The 24,745-nt window shown below is 40.2% G+C and overlaps 1 protein-coding gene across 9 annotated transcripts in view; it reads right to left on the bottom strand.

Moving 5' to 3' along the window:
- Window positions 1-24,745, bottom strand: part of SVIL (supervillin) — a gene marked incomplete in the record, with an annotated part of 2,930,183 nt that overhangs the window by 1,252,290 nt on the left and 1,653,148 nt on the right. For all 9 annotated transcript variants that reach the window (XM_044066681.1, XM_044066680.1, XM_044066686.1 and 6 more), the window contains 1 exon segment: window positions 4,503-4,632. In XM_044066681.1, the coding sequence (XP_043922616.1) occupies window positions 4,503-4,632 (130 nt within the window).

Genomic DNA, 24,745 nt, shown 5'->3' with positions numbered 1-24,745 from the left:
GTTTCCTCTCATTAAGAAACCTAGTACTAAAGGCATGACAAAAAGTACATGATTCTTGTAAGTGATTCTCTCCCAAAGAGTACACACAGCTAGTGTGACTGTCAGTCAATGACATTTTGTGTGAACACTTGTCACATTTCTTGAACCCCGAAGGGCGGTGTTCCTTATGTTCTCTGTCTTTCTCTTTAGACATACTGATAAGAAAACAAGGCTAACAAAAATTTTTAACAACAACAACACTGACTATAAATAACAGCAAAGATATGAAGAGAAGTTTTTTTTTTTTTTTTTTTTTTTAAAGACTAGCACTCAGGGAGGAAAGGCCCACTAATTTAAATGGGCAGCTACGGCCCTCTAACTAAAACAGGCAGTACAATCCTAAAAAGGTGGAATAGAGGATCAAGCACTCGATAACAATCACACAGGTAATAACTAACAACTATTAAAGGTAGAAAGTGAAGAAAAAAGATGAAATATAACAAGACTTATCAAAAAAATCTTAAACTTAGCCAATAAGCCAGTAAGGAGACCACCTCGAAGTTTCGCGGCAAACGAGATCTGGGAAATTGCCGTGAGACACCATGGGATAGGGGTTAGCCTGTAGCCAGTAAAAGCTCTCGAGCTTTAGTATCGGCTGAGTTGGAGCCAAGAATCGGCTCCAAACCCATCCAGCAAGAATTATGGCGAGATAGGACTACATAACATCTAAGGTTATCTGGGTTTCAGAAAAAAAACCTTCTAATAGCATCAGCAAGCATATGTAAAGAGTGAACTCGTAATAGAAAGCTTTACTTTCACAAAGACTAGGAGAATAAGGGTCTTCTGTTGGCCAAACAGTTCTCCCTCATAGTTATTCAGATCAAAAAAGGTCATGTCCTCCTGAGGGGGGAACAAGGATTCTGAGCAAGTATCTATACCATCTAATCAGGAAAAGGAGTTATGCTGAGTCAAAGCATACACAGTCAGTATAGTACAATGCCTTAAAGTTGGCTTTAAATGTGCTGTGTGCGTGTGCAGCACTTAAAGCCATACTGAATATTTCATGCAGCATTACAGTGATTGGTGAGGTAAAGCTACAGTAAAGGCATTACTGGTACAGATATACAAATTACATCTGACAGCTTTAACTATACAAAGAGGCGCCATGTGGGAGAAATTTCAAATGCACTTCCATGAACAGCACAAACGAATATAATGGTAGACTGGTCTATAGTGAGATCTTTACCTTTAGGGAGGGTGATGTTATTCAAAATTTGTAACATTCAAAATGATTCTGAAAATCTTATCCAGTGTAACTTACAGTCCATGTTGTCTCAAAGCTGATTATTTGCCATTATTCCAGACTGAGCAACAGAACTTGCTAACCAAGTGTACTTCTGGCCTCATCACAAAGTAGTATAAAACTCTATGGTAGAAGCAATGTGTTCATTTTGGAAAGAATCATGTCAAGCCTTACCAGTACGACAAGTGTGGATCTAACCATAATATTCCTGAACATACAACATTCCTGGTATGGCAGTATCAGAGTTAGTAAATTTAAGCAGCAGTGGTGTGTATGGAGGGGGGGGGGGGGGTTGGGGGCACAGGGAAGCTTGTCCCGGGGAAAAAATGTTTTTGCCTTAGGGAGATTAAACTCAGTGGCTGTCAGTACTGTCAATATTTTCTGTGGGGTTCCAAATAAGATGGCCTCTGTCTTAACAGAAGCTTATGGTGAGGCCTCACAATACCACTTATACAGCTTTGCCAAGTACTCTGTGATGTTACTGACAATTTCACTAACACATTTGTCTGCAGCCAAGCTGACTATGCCATCAATCTACAGCACTAACAGAAGGCCTTGGCGATGCAGTCTACTCTGGTGATGGATGTGATAAGTAACAATGGACTCTCAATGGGTCCCTGAAAGGGAGTCTAGACTGACTAAGTGGGATATAGATTGTTTGATCCCCACTTAATTGGACAGTTTCCTTAGATAATTTGCCACCCATTTGACTGGTAAAATGTCAAAGCTGTAACAGTGAAGCTCAGGTACTAACTCATTATCTGAATTCAGCGAAGGCCTTTGACAAATCAACCAAGTCTGCATCAGTTTACCCTTGTCCATAACTAATAAAACTACTGGTAAGGGAAAGGGATTTTTCTGGGGTGTTATGACCCGACTCAGGCAAAAATTCTGCTTGTTGCTGCTAAAAATACTATAGCTACTGAAACAGGTTATGTTTACAGCTAAAAGCTCACTCAAAGATCTCTGAAAGTGGAATAGAGAGAAAGACTGGTCCATAGAAATTAAATTCATATGTAAAAGCTTGTTATACTATTAACAGGAATAAGACAGATTTCTTCAGACTAGGAAAGTTCCAATAATCCACAGACATATTTAATACACATACAGGAAGGACAGAGATAAATGTGCTACACAGTTTATGAAATGTGGGTGAAAATCCAGCAACACCAGCAACTCTATCATTTGCCTCATTTCTCATTCATCTGTTGCTCTCTTGCCAGGTGACAAAGGAAGTTGAAACAGAATGTGAAATTATGAAGGTCACTATTATGGATGGATTTGTTGGAATGGTAGACAAACTGTCATTTCAGGTGTCTGGCTAACACAGCAACCTTGCCTGCTGAGGATACAAGGTAGATTCTATGGGTTACAGCTCATATTAGTCTCTTTTAGCAAGGCTGTTGATTTTGTACCAAAAGCTTCTCAGGTTGCCAAGCAATCTGGCTTGCTTTGATTTCACTTATGCTGCCACAGCCCTGTGTATTACTTAACTGCACCCATTCCTAATGTTTCCAACAGTTAATTTAGCTTCTTGGCTCTAAAATGAAAAGCATTCTCCTTTACTTAGGGTCATTATGAAGATTCAAACATGCTACCTTGGTATTTAGCAGAAAGGACTACAATTCATGGTTTAGTGACTATTTTAGTACAAAAGTATTCTTGTTTGTGTATCTTCATGAAATTAGAGCACTGATATTGGCAGATAGCCAAAACAGACAGACAGGAAGCATAGTTCAAGTACAGGAAGTTTCTTCATATAACATACATACATATAGAGGCTCAGAATTTTCAGGCACCAACACTCAACATTCCATGCACAGTAAACATCCCTACATCTCCCACACAGCAATCAGAGAGAGCCCACTGTCAAAGAAAATGAGCTGATGTAAAGGACCTGAAGTCAACCCACAACCCTTTGCCTTAATCGTTTATCTAAAGTGCCTTCTGTGGTGCAAATGAAAGTATTGCACACATCCATTGTCTGATAAATGAACATATAACCTTGCAATTATTTTATAAGACTATGCACTACCATATGTATTTACAATGGATGACTAGAGATTGTGCTATTCTAACTCTAGTAATCACTTGAGCTGAGTAATCTCGTTAATTTACCTAGCAGTGTCATTTTAAGAAAGCAATTTCACCAACAAAAATAAAGTAAGATCCTAAATGCTTCATGTGCAAACACATACACAGATGTTAAGCTGCACTCTCTATGCCATGAAAGCAATTAGCAACTTTCATACACATCTTGACTATAATTGAGTGTTCATCTATATGTAGTGAAGTGAGAATTTCCATATGCACAACAAAAGCATGAGAAATTCTTCACAAAGAAATAAAACACATTTTTGTTATATAATTAGTTCATGGGGTATTAACAACAACAAATGCGTGCTGGATTTAACCACACTTACGGCTTGAATGATTCTAGGTAATTAACTCAATCCTATAACTATGTGGTTATTTTCTAGAACTCATTTGCTGCAATAAAAACATATGTAAGAGTATATGTATGTGTGAATTACATTTAGCTAAATAAAAATAACATGACAAAGACAGTAAGATGCTTATGCAGGAGATCAACATTTAAAGCACATACCAATAGTTAAGGTATAAAGCTCATCATACATTTTAAAAGTGGAGCGTTCTAACAGAAAAGTAATCTTCAAATCAGCTGTTTACCAACTAAGTCATACAAACACGAGGAAAAAACAAAGACTGTACAAGAAAGATTCAACAGAGATGGTAATGCATCAATAATGTAAGATCCCGTATTATACTATGTCAACACCTTGACAAGGAAGTGCAGAAGCTTTTAGTAATCTTCAAACATGGCTTCAGTAAATGGTGACACTTCTGAATTTCTTAGAGAATGATTTTAACTTGACTTGTTTTCTTTTTTTTTTCTTTTTTTTTTTTTTAACGCTAGCACTGTTTCTTGGAATTTCTTTATGTTATACAAAAATTGTCAATAGTGGCAGCTGCCTCAGTTCCTCCAAATAATCACTGGAACTTGAACAATGGACAAGCATGGTGACACATTTCATATATTAGTTTTTCTATGGGAAAAGGCCAAAGTATCTCCATAAGTTACATGATGTACAGACTGCAAGGAAACGTATCACTTGTCAAAATGCTGTCAAAAAATCTGAAAGCTCTACTATCCAACAGCACCAAAAACAGGTCTGCTCTACAGCTACAGTAATGTTACCTTTCTAGATAAAGTCTGTTCAGCTTCTTGGAGCTGCGACGTGCGTTCTGCAAGTATCGTCTTAACATCCTGTTTCTTATTCAGTCTGTTTTTCCAGTCTTCTTCTCCTCTCTTCTTGAGCAATGCCAGCCTAAGAAAAAATATATACAAAGAAGAAAGTTTTTAAATACATTTTTACCAAACAATAATGATCTGTTTGCTTCCATTTAAGTTAATCAGTTTTTAAGTGAAGTACATGAAACTAGTATTCTGAACATTCTGGAGAGAAAGGCTATGGATGAAACAAGCAGATGAGAGACTGGTTTCTTAACAAAAGACTATGGATCTTATGCAATGGTACCAACTAGAGCATTTCTAAGCCAAAGTGTGGTAAATGCTTAAAAGATCTTTTGATCACTCCTGTTTACAAACAGTGGTTCAAAGAATGACAAACACTCTGTTTTGAAACACTGTAAATGAGGCAGAACAAAGCCAATTGCTTTGCATTAGTGCCATACATAGGTATAACACAAGTATATTCTTCAACAGAGTCCTGGCTATATGCAAATTTAAAGATCATTCATCATTAACCTGTGTGAGGAGTACAGCAGGAAAATAGAAAAGAAACAATCATACTAGTAATAAATGCAACACTACTCTAAGAATGCAAGTTACTGGACCCATATGATAAGTATGGGCTAGACTGACAAAGCTAACAATATACTACCAGAGAAAACCACGACTTAAATTTCACAACACAGAAAAAGTACAAACTATAAAGTGCAGTAAACACAAATAAAATATAACAAGAGAAAGAAAAGAACTGTGTATCATCTTTCAAGCACTCCTGAGAAAGAGTTTGACGGAGTGCAGATAGCAAAGCAAAGGAGTGAAGGAAGTTTAGAGAGAAAGCAGCCCAATTCAGTGGAACACATTTGAAATAAAGGATGTGAAAGGGCAGCAAAAGATAAAGGCAACATGAATGCAACATGAATGCCATAGCCAGTGAAAGCATTTAGCTTTTTTAATAAATGTATTTGCAAATGTTTGCACATACCATGTGTAAATATGCTCAGAGCGAGGTAGGTTTCCACGGCACTGTTGGTATTGATGGCTACATTAACTGAACAGGATAAAATGGGTTTATATCTTAGTCATGGAACTAATTTCTGTTTACAGGCAACTTGCTTATGCAAAGTTTTTTTTTTTTCACAATTAAGTGGGTTTCTTTTGCTAACAGGGTAAAAGACTGCAAAACATTTAATCCATTACACTTCAGTGGAATAAGGATTGACATCTCATCCTACTATAGTGATGTGCTCAAGATGCAGTCTTAAGGGGGAAGGGGAAAAAAATACCCCTAACACAAATTTCACAGCTGTTAATTTACGTACATGTAAGCATGATACCAGCATAGAAAGTAGCCTGCACTGCCACCTTAATTTGCAGCTGTAAACTACTCAAATCATCAATCCCAACAAATATTAGAAGTTGAATGGACCTAAAAAACATAAGGTGTTACAGGATGCTGTATATGGATTTAAAGGAGCTATTAATGATAGGTAAATAGTGGATGATATAAGGCAAGGAAACAAAGGGAAAATTTTGATACGATATATACAGAGGATATAAAAAGTGTACACAATCCTGTTAAAATGGCAGGTTTTGTGATATAAAAAAAAATGAGACCACAATAAATCATTTCAAAATTTTCCCACCTTTAATGTGACCTATAACCTGTTCAATTCGACTGAAAAATAAATCTGTTAGGGGAAAAATATAAAAAATAAAAAAGTACAATAAAGCTGGTTGCATAAGTGTGCACACCCTTAAACTAATACTTTGTTGAAGCACCTTTTGATTTAATTACAACATTGTCTTCTTGGGTAGGAGTGTATCAGCATGGCACATCTTGACTTGGCAATATTTGCCCAGTCTTCTTTGCAAAAGTGCTCCAGATCTGTCAGATTGCAAAGACATTTCTTGTGCACAGCCCTCTTCAGGTCACCCCACAGATTTTCTATTGGATTTAGGTTTGGGCTCTGGCTGGGCCATTCCAAAACTTTAATTTTCTTCTGGGGAAGCCATTCTTTTGTTGATTTGGATGTATGGCTGGGGTCATTGTCATGTTGAAAGGTGAAATTCCTCTTCATCTTCAGCTTTCTAGCAGACGTCTAAAGGTTTTGGGATAAAAGTGACTGGTATTTGGAACTGTTCATAATTCCTCCCACCTTGACTAAAGCCCCAGTTCCAGCTGAAGAAAGGCAACCCCAAAACATGATACTGCCACCACCATGCTTCACCGTGGGGATGGTGTTCTTTTAGTCATGTGAAGTGCTGTATTTGCGCCAAACGTATCTTTTGGAATTGTGGCCAAAATGTTCAGCCTTGGTCTCATCAGACCATAACACATTTTCCCACATACTTTTGGGAGACTATGTATTGGTTTGCAAATTTTAGCCAGGCCTGAATGTTTTTCTGTGTAAGAAAATGCTTCCATCTTGCAACCCTACCCCATAGTCCAAACATATGGAGAATATGGGAGATTGTCACATGTAGTACACAACCAGTAATTGCCAGAAATTTCTACAGCTCCTTCAGTGTTGCTGTAGGTCTCTCGGCAGTCTCCCTGACCAGTTTTCGTCTTGTCTTTTCATCAATTTTGGAGGGACGTCCAGTTCTTTGCAACGCCACCGTTGTCCCATAATTTCTCTACTTTTTGATGACTGTCCTCACTGTGTTCCATGGTATATCCAATGCTGTAGAATTTTTTTGTACCCTTCTCCTGACTGACACTTTCAACAATAAGATCTCTTTGATGCTTTGTAAGCTCTCTGCGAACCATGGCTTTTGCTGTAGCAGGCAACCGAGTAAATGTCAGGAAAATTCTACTAGGACAGCTGAACTTTATTCGGGGTTAACCAGAGTCTCTTTAATTGATGTCAGGTGTGTACCCAAGAAGACTGAATACTGTAATTAAATCAAAAGGTGGTTCAACAAAGTATTAGTTTAAGGGTGTGCACACTTGCAACCAGCTTTTTGTACATTTAGATGAGTCAAAGCAGTAGAATCCAGGCTTCCCAAAAGACTGTAGCTTAGCCATTCTAAAAAGCAGCAGCAGCAGTAAAAAGCAAATTGAAAGTTGTTCTGTGGCATCTGCACTGTTTGTGTTTTAAGTAGTCACTGAACAGCATGCAATGTTACTTAAAACTAACTGACTGAAATACAGCAGTATATACATGTACTTTTTGCTTCCCAAACATTTTGGCAAAGTGTTCTGTAGGGATATTTTTTTTAAATCTGGCATCTTATTACAGTCCCAAAAAACATGTACCCAACTGCGACTTTTTCTCATCACACCTCCAGCATTTGTTGTCTAACAGAGAAAAAAAATTACATGGAGTCCGCTAGGAGTATACAAATATCTACTCAAATAATTCCATGCAAAAATGTCAAACTTTCTAGACTTTACTGCAAACTTGGAATCCATACAGATACCCTTCCACAGTTAATTTCTAAATTGCCTTTCCAGTCTCTCTCTCCACCATCTTTTCTAACATTATTTGCTTCCACTACTATGGTTTCTTTTGCTTGTTTTCTCCAGTAAATTCCATTCCCTTCTTACCTATGTTCTATATCCCTACTTGCAGTCATTTCTGTTGGTAAAATCTCCTATCTCCACTCCAGTGTTGGCTTAGTTTTTAGAATATTTTTTGTGATCTTACAATTATAATATTTTGTGTAGTCACTTTTATTTTCCCTCAAGGCAAGCATGCAAAATCCTACCCTAGCCTTATTTCTTGAACTCCACTCCTGATTCATCATTACTTTTCAGTCTGATTTATAACATTATGTTTGAGTTATACATATAAATCTTAAATATGTAGGTCTTCAAAACGTACGGTTGTGTACCTACCATAAATGTAGATGTTCGAGTGTATTCACTGTTGCAGTCATTACTCTTGGGTTATCCTGCTGGCAGGCTACCTGCAGTCGGCCTGAATTCCAAAGTCCTGGTCCGGCGTCAGTTGCTGTCACCTCTTCCCTGACGTCAGTGCACCAGGGGTATAAAAGATGCAGCCAATGCCATTTTCTTCAGTTTTTCTTGCCCAGATGTCAGGTGCCCCCAAAAGGGTAGGCTAAATATATTATGCCAATAAACATACATGCAGTAAAGAAACATTTTCTTCATCTACAAGCAAATACACCACACAGGTTGTATAGAATAGAGAAGTACAGATAAACCCCAGCAATGAAAGGGGGGATGGTGGGAGGGTAACCTGGACGGCCAGTGAATACACTCGAACAATCTACATTTATGGTAGGTACACAACTGTACTATGTTCATCGTGTTTCACTGTTGCAGTCATTACTCTTGGGTTGAATCCCAAAGCTACGGATGGGTGGCTGAGCTAAACAGGATTAGGAGAGGCTATGAGGCCCTGCAGAACTGCAGTGGCAATGCCTGCTCTGGATTTAGAGTAAAGAGGTAAGTGGTAGTGCTTTGTAAAAGTGTGCACTGAACTCCAAGTTGCAGCCTCTAAGATGTCTCTGGTTGGTACTCCTCTGAGGAAGGCTACTGAAGTGGCTGCTGCTCTGGTAGAATGAGGCCTAATGCCCTTAGGCACTAATTTGCCATGCTGAGAATAGCAGAAATGGATGCAATGACCTATCCATTTAGAGATGGTCTGTTTTGAGATAGCCTTTCCTTGTGATCCTGCAGCATATGACACTAAAAGTTGCTCAGTCTTTCTGAAAGCTTTAGTTCTGTCCAGGTAGAAGCATAGCTGCCTATGTCCAAAGAATGCAGAATTTTCTCACCCTTGTTCTGTGGGTTTAGATAAAAGGTAGGCAAGTGAATGGTTTGGTTGAGGTCCACATTGGACACCACCCTTAGGCATAAATGTTGGCTTTGTCCTCAGAGAAACCCTGTCTGGATGAAAAATAATAAAAGGTTCCACAGCCATGGGTGCTTGTTACTCCGAGACTCGTCTTGCAGAGGTTATTGCCAGTAGCAGAGCTGTTTTCCAGGATAATTGAGGTCCCATGCGGGTATTGGTGCTCTCCTTGGAGGTCTTATGTTTTTGGCCCCTCTGAGGTACTGCCTTATTAAAAGGATGGGAAAAGATAGGAGGTTCCATATTGTAACGGGCTGAAATGGCAGAGGCATGAATCTTAATTGAAGAAAAGGAAAGGCCTTTGTCCAGCATCTCAGTTAGGTATTGTAAAATCTGAGGAATATTTGGTACATACATGTTAATGCCTTGTTCCTGGTTCCAAGCACAGAATCTCCTCCGTTATTCTGCATAAGATTTTCTGGTACTGGGCCTCCTGGCCTCCAAGATAACATCCATAACAGCTTTTGAAAGAGGAGTGTTCTGAATGGCTACATTATCCACCATGCTGACAGATTTAAGGCCCTGAGTTGACTGCATCATCTGATTGTTTTGTTGGGTCAGCAAGTTCATAGGTTCATAGGTTTATACTAGGCTATCTGCCCTAAGGCATTTATAAGCCTAGCCCAAAGTTTTGTGGCTTACGCCACCCCTTATATGAAAAAATACTGTACCCATTAGTTTGTTGTGCCTCTGTCCAGCAGTGACACAGAGATGATTCCCGGGGTACGATCTCCCATCCACAGGTCAAGATTTCTCTTGAACAGAGCCAGCGAGGTGCTCTGCCTCACATGGACCGGGATTTTATTCCACAGCACAGGGAGTCTCTGAGTGATAAATCTATCCCTCCAGCACGTCCTATTTATATCCTTGCTAAGGTTTAAGTCGCTTGCTCTAGTAGTTTTGGTGGATTTGGATTTTTTGAGGTGGAGCATGTCCATTAATTCCGGGTTGGACATGGCCTTGTATGTCAGGCACATGTCACCTCTGAGCAGACGGTATGCGACTGAATAGAGCTGGAGTTTCTTCAATCTGGCAGCATATGACAGATTTTGGAGTCCTTTTATCCTTTTGGTGAGGAACTTTTGGGGTCTCTCCAATTGCTGCAGATGTCGGGTGAGATGCATCCCGAATGGGGCATTGTACTCGATCATTGGTCTGATAAGTGAAGAGTACAGGGGAACAATGACCTCACTAGATCTGGATGTGAATCCCTTCATGATCAGGTGGGCAATGTAGAAGGTCTTTCTAACCACTTTAGCAACGTGAGTGTCAAAAGAAAGGCCACTGTCAACCTGGGTCCCCAGGTCCCTGATAACCTCTTCTGTGATTAGTGGATTGCCACCTACATGGTAGCTTGGGGTTACCTTGTTTTTCCCGAAGGGTATGACTCTACATTTTTTGGCGTTTAACTTCAGGCCATGGCTCTGGCACCAGCTATCTGTTTCCGTGAGTCCCTTCTGAAGGATATCCGTGTCCGATGCACTTTCCACTATGGCGCCCAGTTTGCAGTCGTCTGCAAACTTTGTAAGCCAAAGTCCTCCCATGTTGGCCTGTACTTCTGAGAAGTAGATGCCGAACAATAGGGGGCCAAGGACCGAGCCCTGTGGGACACCACTTGTGACGGGCTTGGAGTCTGATATAGCCAGCAACTCTAACCCTGTGGGTTCTGTCCTTAAGCCAGTTTGCAACCCATCTTGTGACATATGGGTTTACATTTAAGCTGGTAAGTTTTTCTACAATACCCAAGTGGGGTATTGTGTCGAAAGCCTTTGCAAGGTCAAGGTAGGCTGTATGGACTGCCTTTCCCTCATCAATGGCCTTGGTGACTGTTTCGAAGAAGTCGACCAAGTTCAAAAGGCATGATCTGCCCTTGACGAAGCCAAACTGGGTCGGGTCCAATGTCTGCAAGTCCCCTATATCTTTGTTTATGAGCTCCATTATGATCCTCTCCATAGCTTTGCAGACTAGACTTGTTAAGCTTATGGGGCGGTAATTACCAGGGTCCGTAGAGGCACCGCCTTTGTGGAGTGGGACCACAGTTGCCGTACGCCACTCCTTGGGCACGTATCCTGTGGTAAGACTGAGATTAAACAGCTGCCTTATGTGCGGGTTTAATTCCTCATTTAGCTCGTGTAGCACACAGCCAGGGACACCATCCGGTCCCATTGATGCTGTGGTTTTAGCTTTAGGGACAGCAGCTTTCACCTGCGCATTTGAGATGTCTGGGAGGCTTACATTCCGCTGGGATAGTTATCTCTCCTTTAGGGGGGAGAGGGGGGTGAAGTTTGCACTGAACCTGTCTGCCAGTATGTTGGCAATGTCTGTGGGTTCAGTGATTTTTGTATCATTTTGGACCAATTCTGAGCATATCTGGGAGTTTCCACCCAGGTTCCTAACATAGCTGAAAAAGGCCTTATGATTGTCCTTTGAATCCATGGCAATTTTTCTCTCAAAATTGGCCTTAGTTGATTTTATGAGTGCTCGTATTTTTTACTAATAATGATCAGGGGTGACTTCCCTTTTATGGATTTTGTTCTATCATGTAATAGCTTTCTCCTCTTATTGTAAAGTTTGTTAATGGCTGGGGTCCACCAGACTGGACGCTTGCCCTTTGTGGAAAGAGTCTTGGTTTTATTTGGGATTGCCTGATCCATGCAGTCCTGGAGGTGTTCATAGAAGGCATTTGTAAGGGCTTCCGCAGCTTGGGTTGTGGTTTCCACTGGCTCAGGGGCCTTGAAGGATACCACACCAGTCTTGAGTAGTGTGAAGTTTGCTTTAGAGAAGTTCTTCACTGTGGTCTTTTTTGTTTGGGGTGGGGGCAGGATGTGGATTTCCAGTGAGATTAGTTTATGATCAGATCTCACCAATGAGGGATATACTTCCGGTGTGGAGCATTTTGTCCCCATGTTTGTGATGATGAGATCTAGTATATTTTCTCCTCCCATGGGAACAGTGACTAGCTGTTCCATGGCATTTGAATTTATGAACTCCAGGAACCGTTGGACTAGAAAGTTAGGGCTTGAGTAATGTTCCCAGTCTATATTCGGGTAGTTGAATTCACCCAATATGATGGTGTTTGGAGATACATTTATACCCTCCAGTGTCTTCAGGAAGGTTGTGTGGGGTTCCTGAGTTTGAGAGGGTGGCCTGTAGCATGCTACAATTTGTAGAGCAGTTTTGCCTATGGTTAGTTGCACCTGGATGGTTTCAAGCTTATGCGTTGCCACCAACCTGGAGGTGTGGGTATCCTTTATGAATATGGATACACCCCCTCCTTTTGTGGTGTGATCCGGGTTTTGGGGCGGGAACGCATGATATGAGGTAAAACCTAATAGTGCTGGGGTGCTCTCAGGAGCCTTGAACCAGGTTTCAGTTACAGCACAGACATCGATGTTCTCCATACTGAGAAGGGCCTTGAGTGCGTGCATTTTGAGATTTAGACTTCTGGCATTGAGCAGCATTACCCTCAGTTTCTTCCCATTTTTGTTTTCTAGGGTGGTAGGTTTAGAATTTGAGCCTTGCCTAAAAAAGGCACTATGGGGGTGGCAAGAGCCTTAGCCAATATCTGGAATCCCAGGGGTAACAGGTGCAAGCCGTCCCTCATGGGCAGCGTGGCTTGTCAAGCATGTCATCCCAGGCAGACAGACACTGGATCCCCTTTGAATGACACCAGACATTAAGCCAATTGTTAAAGCTGATCATCTTGTCTCTATATTGTGGCATCATTCTTGGTGAAGGAAGGATACTGCTCAGGGTCAGGGTTATACCTGCCTGGGCTACATAATCAGAGAGCTCCTCTATGTCTCTTTTCATGTAGTCCAGGGAGGTACGTCTCAGGTCGTTCACACCAGCATGGACAATGACTGTGTCATATTTGTACTTGCCGTGGAGTGACCCGAGTGCTTGTGTTATGTGGCGGATTCTAGCGCCCGATAGGCAGCTTACTGTGACCCTCTCCTTGTTCAGCCTGGTGAGTGGGACGTCAGTGTGTCTGACTATGGAGTCACCTATGACAAGTATGTTTGGTGTTGTATTTGGCCTTAAGGGCTGTGACTGCTTTGCACACTGATTTTGCGGTTTATGTGTTGCTTGTGTGGTGTCTTGAGGTAGCAGTTGTTTGGGTGTCTGCTTTGGAGGCCTCTGCTGTTTAGGTAAATTTTTACTCAGAGCCTCGAGTATGTCTTTGTGTGTTTATGTGTTTGATTCAGTGGTGTGGTAGCATTATGTGAGGCTGGTTTTGTGGTGTGTGTAGTTGCCTTCTCCTCCTGTCTGGTCTTGCCAGTCCTGAGTTGAGAGAGCTCAGCCTCCAGTTTGGCTAAATAGCTGCATCTCTCGCAAGTATTTGTGTTATGTGGGAGGAGGAGAGGGTTGTCTGTGTACATGAGGCAGTTATAACATTGCCTCAAGATTCCCAGATTCACCAGCTGGACCGGAGAGGAGATTGACAACTGACCTTTGGACATGCTAGAATAATATTGGGAATTCCTTAATAATTGAAAACAAGGGCCAGTGGGGAGTGAGGGTGTAGTGCTTTTAATTTTTAGTGCTGACTTATATAATTGCTTTAGTGAGCAAGTGCCAGGTAACTTGAGTGCAATGCGTTACAAGTAACTAAATGCAAAAACGACAAACAGTAAATTTCTTTCAAGTGAAACAAGGAAATAAGTACAGTAAGCAATGCAGATATCACTAGTGATCCACAGAAGCGCTGAGAAGCCGCGTATTAGGTGGAATTAGCGTTCCAGGGAAATAACAAGCAAACAAACAACAAGCATATAAACAAAGCTAGATTCAGCAGGCCTGGATCTAGTCTATGCTACAGCAAACAAGGTGTACCAATTTCAGTAAGATACAGTTCAAATATTCAGGCACTATAAACCTTTAACCAGAAATTCCCAGCTGGAAGTCTGAGGCAGTATCCATGCTGGGCCTTGAAACAAGCTCTTTAGGATTGGGTACCAGTGCTGGCATGGCCAGTCTGGTGCGATCAGTATCATTTTTGGCTTCTCTTGTCTGACCTTTAGGAGTACCTTGGGAAGGAGAGGCAGTGGAGGAAAGGCATATACATTTTTCCAGCTGAAGGATAGGGTGTCCACTCTTCATGCTTGTTTGTGATAAATCCTTGTGCAAAATCTCTGCAATTGGCACTTGTGAGGGGAGGCAGATCTATGTCTGGGCATCCCCATTTCCTTGTTATCATGCTGAAGACTTGTGGATCCAGTTTCCACTCGTGGGGATCCATGAGGTTTCTGCTTAGTCTGCCAGAGTATTTGTTTTTCCTGGCAGGAATTGTGCTTGCAGGTGAACTTGGTAAATTAAGGCTGTGTCCTACAGGGTCATTGCTCATCTGCAGAGGGGGTAGGAATGTGTGCCTCCCTGCTTGTTTATGTACCACATGACCGTAGTACTGTCCGTCTTTATCAGTAACTGTCCTGGATGAAGTAGGTCCTTGAAAGCTGTCAGGGCATTCTGAACAGCTAGCATCTCGTTTTGATTGATATGAAGATGCGTCTGGCTTGCAGGCCATGTGCCCTGAATACATTTTCCTGCCATATGGGCCCCCCAGACATAATCTGATGTCTGTCTGGCTGTGGGTAAAGTGAATGGCAGACCCTTGTTGTGGTGACAGGCCTGTGCCCAATGCTGAGTCTAAACGCTTTTTAGATACCATTGTAGTTTTCTCATATGGAATTAGTAGAATGCAGGATGCCATGAAGCCCAAGCCCTGCAGGATTTTCCTTGCAGATAACTGGGTCTTTGTTGCCAACATTTTGAAGTAAGAAGTCAGTTGCCTTTGTTTGTCTGGCGTGAGATAAGCCATCTGGGCAGTTGTATTTAAGTTTGCACCCAGGAATATTATCTCTTGAGAGGGTACTAGTTTTGATTTCTTTTCATTTACTGTGTACCCTAGGCAAATTAGTAATATTTTTACAAATGCCAGATGCTTTAGAAGAATGTCTTTTTTCTCTGCTTGAATTAAGCAGTCGTCCAAGTAGGGATATATTTGAATTCTTCTTTGTCTGCAAAACGCAATTACTGGTGCCAGGCATTTTGTGAAGACCCTGGGCGCAGTAGATAATCCAAAGGGCAGTGCAGAGAATTGATAGCGCATTGAGCCAGCTATGAATCTGAGGTATCTTCTGCAAGGTTGTCTGATTAGAACATGCAGGTATTCCTCTTTTAGGTCCAAAGTTACGAGCCAAGCCTTTTTGCCCAGCATGGGCAGTAGCTGCTGAAGAGTCAACATCTTGAATTTTGATACCTCCAGAAACGTGTTTAGTGTAGACAGGTCCAGTATTGGTCTCCAGGTTTTGTCCTTTCTGGGCCCCAAGAAAAGTCTTGAGTAAAATCCTTGCCCCTGCTCTTGTTGTGGTACTTGCTGAATGGCCCTCATGTCCATGAGGGCTGTAGTTTGCTTTTGTGCCTCTGCCCACTGATTGTGCGGCAGGTCTGACATACCTTTTGCCCTTGGTAGGGTGTGAAAATGGAACCTGTAGCCCTGGGACACTATGTTCAAGACCCATTTGTCTTGGGTAATCTTTTTCCAATTTTGTGAAGAAAGTGCTGTTTTCCCCCCTAAGGGGGCTGCCAAAAGAAAACAGCTTGGAACTGGCAGAGTAAAATCATTGGGACTGTTTTCTGTAAGGTTGTGATTTGTCTTCTCCACTTTTGGAGGTAGGAGCACCCCACTGTTTAGGCCTGTATGAGCCTTGGGGCTGAGATCTGCCTCTGGGACGTCTTTATCTGCCTCTTTGTGGCCTGACACTGGAAAGGACCAATTTTTGGAAGGCCAGTTCCTGCTAAACCTGGGTGGCTGTACCTGTAGAAAATCCTTAACTGTCTCCATGGATTTCGCTTTATCCTCCATTTTCTTCAACACCTCTTCTGCTTTAGCACCAAACAAAGTATCATGTTGTAATGGGGCATCTAATAATTTTGCTTTAACATGATCAGGTAGATCCTGTTCCTTTAACCAAGCATGCTTTCTAATAACAGAATCTGTAACAGCGGCCCTGCAAGAGGCCTCCAGTGAATCATAACCACATTGCAAAGTATGCTTTTCCACTTTGTTCAGTTGCATGCAATAATTCCTGCATTTCCTTGTTCTCCGAACATTCAGAATTTGACAATATTTTCTGTTTAAGCAGTGACATTAAGTATTGCTGATATTTAAGCATATGAAACTGACAATTTAAGGCCCTTACAGCCAAGGTAGCAGAAGTGTAAACCTTTTTCCCCCATCTGTCCAGTGCCCTAGAATCCCTATCAGAGGGGACAGGGTTTTTTGCAGTGGAAGCTTTGACCCCTTTGGGACCCTGAGATATAGTTTCTGGGTCAGCAGCAGGGTTTTTATATAGGGATTTATGAGAATCTGGGGCCCTGTAGTATCTGTCAGGCTTAGCAGGTGCAGGAGGTAGAGAGTCCGGGGACAGGCCGGACTCTGAAAATACATCAGCTACAATATCTAGAACAGGTGGAATAGCAAGGGGTCTGTGTTGAGGTAATAGCAGAAAGTCTGAGTCTTTTCTTAGATTCTGAGTAGTCTTGGCTTTCCCAGTGGAAATGTTCCCTCATGGTATGCAGTGTTTCCCCAAAAGAATAATCCTCAGGAGGAAAGGCCGAAGGATTGGATTCTTCTGCATCAGAATCCTCATAAGGAGGAATGGAATAATCCTGTTCAGAAGAGGAAATAGAAACCTGATCAGAAGAATCATATTCTGTCTCTTGCCTAGGCCTCTTATCAGGAGGAGGATGGGAACCCCTGATCAAAGTAATTAGGTCTTCGGCCATTTTAAGCATCTGTTTTTAAGCGTTGTAGTCTGAGTAGGAGAATGCCGTACTTGTTTCTTTGTCTTTAGAGCTGCTTTAGTCTTTGCCTTTGAAGCTGAAGATAGTTTAATATATAACTGTGTAGGTCTGAAGACACCCTCAGAAGCCAATGCCTGCTCTGTGGCACCGGACCCATCTGAGGGAATGATTTCCGAGTGTTCAATACCTTGAGTATCCAGAGGCCCAGTCGGCTCCACGTGGGAGTTGGAAGCGGCCTGTGGCTCTGAGGTAGCGGGTGCCAGGGGCTGCGAAAGCGCCTCACTGAGAGCCGGTGAACCGGTGACTGGCCTAGCAGAGGCCTCGTCGTCGGTTTTGGACCTCGGATGCCTAGCCTTTTCCTTGTCCTTGCGTTTTTTGTAAACTCCGGTCATCGGCTGTTCTGACGGCATTACATAATTAAACCTTCAGCCAAAATAATGAAATGCAAAATCGAACCAACGCTTAAGAGTGTGTTGGTTAAATCTAGCACAAAACCAACAGCTAGCAACGTTGTGGTCAGGGCCTAGGCAAGGAATACATTAAGAGTGAAAATCCTTATGAGGTATTTGCTTCCCACAAGGAATACAATTGTTAACTTTTTCGAACATCGGTCTGGAGCAAGAAAAAAAGTTTCCCCAATGGGATATTTAGCTTTAATGAAGACTTTGGTTCTGAAATTCGGATTTGAAAATCTCAGGAGTCGGGCGATCGGCACTTGCTAACTGCTTTTGCTTTGGGCACCGCATGGCAAGAAAGACTGAAGAAAATGGTGTTGGCTGCATCTTTTATACCCCTGGTGCACTGACATCAGGGAAGAGGTGACAGCAACCGACGCCAGACCAGGACTTTGGAATTCAGGCCGACTGCGGGTAGCCTGCCAGCAGGATAACCCAAGAGTAATGACTGCAACAGTGAAACACGATGAACATCATTCAATCTTAAACTACCTTGTTCTATGGGAAAAATCAACTCACTCCACAGAACACTTGCTCTTTTCCTCTCCCTAATAAATTCCTTCAAGGTAATCATCCACAACTTTTTCACTGGTTGATAAACATATGCCTGACCTTTATATAAAGACTAAAGGGACTAAAACATTTACACTGCTTGTATCTCTCTATCAATATCCATAATCAAGTGTTTCCAGCTTCTCAGATTTTCCATTTTCTTGCGTTTAGTCTCTTCCCATGCATCCTTAAGTACCATAACAGAATCCTTTTTAATCTATGCATCTAAATACTTCAGGGAGAGTAAGAAAATGTTGCTATTATTGTTGGGTCTTAATGTAGAGAACGAAATTGATAGAGTCATCTGGAATTAATTGAGATGGACGGTGACAGCATTTGCATTCCCTAAAGGAATAAAGTTAATGAAGAGGATATATAAAGGGTTGGAGGTAAAAACCTGGCAAACTATTTGAACAGGGGAACCAGAGGGGGATGTCCTCTTTCCCCTTTATTTGCTTTATATTTAGAATAATTAGCAAATAAAATAAGGGACTGTCAAATCCAAATGTATTAACTGGTAGGGTAATCAAGAAAAGTTAGCTTTACTTGTAGATATCATTTTGTACTTATCCAGAAAATGAAGTTTTAGTGTTGTGAAATATTTGCAGATCGTTTAAAGTCCTTTTTGGGATATAAAATAAAGGCAAAATTAAGGTTATAAAGTAAACTATGTACCCACTCAATTGGTTCAGCAATACCCATATTTATGGGGACATGATAAAATTAAGTATTTAGAAGTATTGATTAGAAATGACTCTCTGGCTGTAGCTAAGGATATGTGGGAAGAGACTAAACAGAAGATAAAACAATTGAGGAACTGGAAATTCTGTTATATTGATATGAATACCAAGATACAAGCTATTAAAATGTTTTTAGTCCCTTTAGTCTTACACATAGGTCAGCCATACTTTTATCAACTGGAGGTGAAGCTGTGGATAGCAATTAAGAGTTGAAGGATTTTATCTGGGAAGGGAAGACAGCAAGAGTCAAGTGGGATAAACTGATTCTACCAATAGAAGGTGGACTAGGATTACCTAATTTTAGGGGGTATTTTAGATCAACACAGTTAAGGCTTTTGTACATAGCAAGCAGAAAACTATAATTCAAAGTGGAAACGAATGATGCTGACACAGGGAGGAAGCTCAAAAAATAAGGAGAGATTGGGGTTTTAGATACAGATTCTTAAGGAGAACAACCAAAATCATAGACTATTATATTCATAAAATAGCAAGGAGTATTCTAAGAATCAAACCAGCACAAGATTGGAAAAAAGAGATTTTGCCGATAGGGAAGACTGTGGTCAGGGATACCGATAATAAGCAAGAGGGGGTTGGAATTTATTAGAGAAAACTGGTAAAAGAACCAAGGTACTGGGAGCAAATAACTAAAAAGAGAATGGTAATAGAATGGGAAGAGGCCAAGAAGTTATTTGGACTGCAGGTTAGAGATTGCTTTCCCTATCAAGGATTGATATCAGAGTATAGGCAAAGAGAAAGAAATAAATATGGGGCTCCTAAATGAAAGGCCGGCACTGCTAGAGTTTTTAAAAGAATCAGAAGCTGCATTTAAAAAAGGAATAATCAGTAAAGTATATAAAATACTGCATGATAATTATAAGAAATAATCAGAGCAGCTTAGAAAGGACTGGGAAAAGAGACTGGATAAGCAATTCATAGTGAACAAGGGGATATATGTACATCTCCCAAATATGCAACAAGTCTAGAATATTTAAGTTCTTTGCCTGGAAGTGTTTACATAGGTATTTTTAGACCCCAATTAGACTCCAAAGAGTTTTTCATCCGGTGGATAACAAATATTGGAGGTGTGACGGGCAAGAAAGAGGTAGCTGGGAACACATTTCCCTGCAGACCACTCTGTCGGAGATGCTGGATGAGCAGATTGGACTGACTAGGGAGATGATTTTTTTGAGTTATGCTACAGAATCAGAATTGCCAAGACATACTAAAGCCTTGCTGAGTCTAATTATGGTGGCTGCCAAAAAAAGCAATTACTAGAAAATGGAAATCAAAGTCTAGACCAGCTTTACTAGAAGAAGTGAATATAGTACAAGAGATAAAACAACTGGAATTGGGATCTTTAGAAAAGGGAAGGAGCAAACTATATAGGAAAAAATAGGAATTGTGGGAACAATATATGCAGAGCAGGAACAAGGTTTAAGAGGTAGGATTTGAATGAGCCATGTAATGCTGAACTGATAATGACTGGATGTTCTATAAGTGATGTATAATGTTTGCAACTGCAATTGTTTCAGTGTATGATGTAAACTGCAACAAAAGTGGTATAATTTTGTATGTTTTTTATTTATAAAATGCAAAATTGACTTTGTCATATGTGAAAATTAATAAAGACGTTTGAAAAAAAAACTTTGCCATTCTCTTATAAGTACAGGTAAACACTTTATAATCATGGTTTAAAACTGAAACTGGTCTATGAAACTGGGTGTGAAAGATAATTCAGCCACCACAGCTTTCTTACAAGATGCTGTTACTGTCCCCTTTTTTTAAAACATTTTAAAACAAAATCTTCAAGATCTTTCACTTTCTTCTCCTAACTCTCAAACTTTTACACTATCATCTGTTCATGAAGACTTCCCTGTTGATTGATTACACAAATTTTTTTACACTATCATCTGTTCATGAAGACTTCCCTGTTGATTGATTACACAAATTTTTTTAATCTCATCCCTACCAATCTTAACTGTTGGACCTTGCCATCGTACAACCTTGACACAGTTAAGTCTTCCATAAATATTTCAATGTGTGCCTTTTCTTGGCTTCCCCATTCATCTGCTTTATACAAATTTTCATAAACTTTCCTTAATATTTATAATATCTCTGCAGTTTCTCTGGTTATTTTTTTTTATTTTAGGCTCCCTACGTTTGGCAACCACCTTCTTCTTTTGGATGCCTAACTTATTTTGATTAGTATTTTTGCACTCTAGAATGATCAAAAATACTTGTCTAACAGCAACCTTTTAAAAAACATGTGCAGTATCCAAATACTCTTATTTTCAATTTAGCACTCAGCATTGTTCTTCCTATTGTTCTGTGAGATTCTCCTTCTTTAACACTGGACAAGCCCTCTAAATAAATCTTATTACTTCTTTCTGATATTTCTCTCAAATTTCTATTATACTTTAAACTCCATTGAAACTTATCCCACTCCCTAGCTGTCCCTTTCAAGAAATGTTGAACTTCCCTGAAAACTACTGAATCATTTCCAGTACACATTCCTTAAGTCTCTCTCTTAACAGATAAGTAGAAAAGCACCAGTTCCTCGTTTCTAATTTATTATCCTGCATCTTTATCTTTAATGGTGTTTGATCTGAAATAGTTATTTGATGTGTTCCAAAGCTTTCATTTAAATAACAATGCTCCTGGGAAATATTATTTCTATCCAGTCTAGCTCGCTTACTGTACCTTGTGGAATAATATGCAAATTCTCAATGCATTCTTGGTAATGAATTTATTTTACTCAAATCTACCCTCTTTTCTTATAATTTTCCCTTCTAGGTCCCACTGATACAGCCTCACTACTGCAAATCAGGTTCCAGTCTCAACCCATAAATACTATTTGCTGCTGAAAGCAGATTTCCCCAAAACCAGTGTAATCCTCCTTCCCTGCCAAGAAATCCTCCCCAGAAATCTGCTATTTTTATCTTTTCCCTCTTACTGATGACACGCTCACAATCAGTATGCTTGTTCCCACTTTTTCTTTTTTCCTGAAACTCTGTTGAATATCCATTCTAAAATCATTTTCCTTGCTAGATTCACATGCTCACTTCCATCCAAATGCATCTTTAGTAACATTGCTATCTGCACCATACACTTCTTAATATAATTCAATACTGTTCGTTTCTCGTCTATAACCCATGATGTAATTTACATTCCATGTTAATATTGATAAGTCAGTCATTCTGATAATAAGCTATTTCACATATTCTGCTTGACACTTTCTTGAATATGTTTCCAACTTGCAACTAACCATGTGAGAACATTAATGCTTAGCAATCTGGTCTTGTATACAATTGCTCCTTCTCTTTTCTGTTTGAACTATCACTGCATCTTCCCAGACCTTTCTCTTCGGTAAAAATGCTTAAGAAACAAAAACTAAATACATTTAAATCCACTTTCTCAGTAACTTTGTTATATAAAAACTCGACCAGCAACCAAAAAGTGAAACAAAACGGGGAAAAAGAAGACGTATTGCAAATATGAATCAAATATGACAACCACCACTTGTTAGTTGCACGTTGTGCACATTTCTATTGATGTCTGCTGGATATGTGGTTACTCAGGCAAAGCCGACAAGATAAGACCGGACTGCTACCAGGTGTGGATAAAACTGCATTACCAACATCCAACAATTTCATGCCTTAGTCACTACACAAAGTACTTGACAGCAGGGTTAGATGGAGTGTATAGAATGACGGGTAATCCAACATCTTAATTCTGTGACACAGCTGTCACTTCATCTCCACAGTCAAGTACAATGTCTACTATACTAATGCAGCACCTATCTCATCACTCTCCCAATTCTATCTTTACTGATGAACAAAACCCTCAGTGCATAAACTCCTCCACTCGAGGCATCTGCATTCTCTTCAGCTGCCAGCATCAGTCTACTCTGGTCTATAACTACCTCCCCCTTATAAATGAACAGCTGGCTAGCTAAAAACCTCTTTGAATCAAAAGCTACTTTGGTGACAACCATAGCAGCTGCCTTCTTGTCTTCTCTATATCAGTCAAAACTGGAATCCCCTACCAGGACTGCATGGAATGCATCTTTCTTTAATCCAGCATCAGCATTCATCATTAGTACTCACCAGAAGGGTCTATGATATGCCTCAGACAGAAGTCTTGAATCACTCCACTGCACACTACAGATAAAGTGTTCATGTCAATAGATCAACACTGCTTTCCTCAAATCCCCCAATCTGTTCCTTTAAAGAAATGTTGTTCTTTAAAAATTACTGAATCATTTCCAGTACACATTCCTTACGTTTGTCACTTTTAACAGATAAGTAGAAAAGCACCAGTGCCTCGTTTTTAATTTATTACCCTGCATCTTTATTTTTACTGGGGTATGATCTGAAATAGTTACTGGATGTGTTCCAAAACTTTCATTTTGCTCGTGTGACATGCAAATTCTATCCAGTCTAGCTCAATGTACCTTGTGGAATAATGAGCAAATTCTGTCTGCAATCTTGTTAATATATTCTCATCTTCCATTCAAATATACTTCTCTTTTTACTCAAATCTACCCTAGTTTATTATATTTTCCCTTCTAGGTCTCAATGATACAGCTTCACTATTGCAAGTCAGGTTCCAGTCCCAACACACGTACTATTCACTTTTGAAATAGATTATTTCTCGAAAAACCAATGTAATCTCCTTCCGTCAAGTGACCTTTCTAACAAGTCTGCTATTTTTATCTTTTTTTCCCTCTTATTGGAGCTACTCTCACAATCCGTACTCTTGCTCCTACTTTTCCTTTTTCCCTGAAACTCTGCTGAATATCCATTCTAAAATCATTTTCCTTGCTAAATTCACATGCCCACCTCCATCCAAACGCATCTTCATTAACATTGTTATTTACATCTTAATACAATTTAGTACCGTTTGTTTCTTGTTTATAACCCGTGATGTCATTTACATTCCATGCTAATATTAAGGCAGCCATTCTGATAAAAAGCCATTTCTTTCACATATTTTGCCTGCATATTTTGTGCAAATGTTTCACCGAAAACACTTCTGGTGAAACTCAGAATACATTTTTTGCAAGGTGGCAAGCCTGCCTGAACCCCCCTCAAACTTAAATACACCTATTCTGACTGTGCAAAGGGAATTCTCCACTAACTAAACTGCTTTCAGCAAAACATTTTTGTGAAATGGCAGTCTCCTAAGCTGCTGCAGATTGACTGATATCCTCCAGAGAACAATCATTTGAGGTTAAGAAAATGACAAAATGTGCAAATTTCATGCCCTCACATTCCAGACCAGACATTTTCCAGACCTTGGCTGTGCTTTGCTATTCTGTCCATGAAAAATCATAAACATTGGGGGGCAAATACACAAAATATAACCCTTTTAACTTTCTTAAGCTCCATTATAGCAGTTTTAGGGGGATGTAAACACATGCCAATGTAATCCTTCTCCCTAGTCAGTAGCCCCTTAGTACTATGCATCTTCCATTATCTTTTTCCCCTCTTCTATTACTATTGGAGCTCCTATTGCAATTAATGTAAGTATTTCCTTTCATTTCCCCCCAGAACTTTTGCTGAATAACCATCCTGAAAACCTTTCTTTATCAAATTCACATGTTCAGTTTTTTCCAGGTGCGTCTCTTGTAGCATACCTATTTGCACTTTACGTTTTTTAATATAGTTCACTACACTTTCTTTTTTATATTTATCTGTAAGACCATTCAGAATTAAAGACATTACAGAAAGCATCATTTTCTTATATAATTATTACCACCTTTTATGTATAACTGCCTTTTTGCTACATGTCTAGTTCCAACTTTTATG

Source organism: Protopterus annectens, chromosome 3.part1 (assembly GCF_019279795.1).
Source record: "Protopterus annectens isolate FY-2018-M chromosome 3.part1, PAN1.0, whole genome shotgun sequence".
In the NCBI taxonomy this organism is placed as follows: Eukaryota; Metazoa; Chordata; order Ceratodontiformes; family Protopteridae; genus Protopterus; species Protopterus annectens.
The sequence above is the reverse complement of the archived record's forward strand: the minus strand, read 5'-3'. Positions and strand labels throughout refer to the sequence as shown.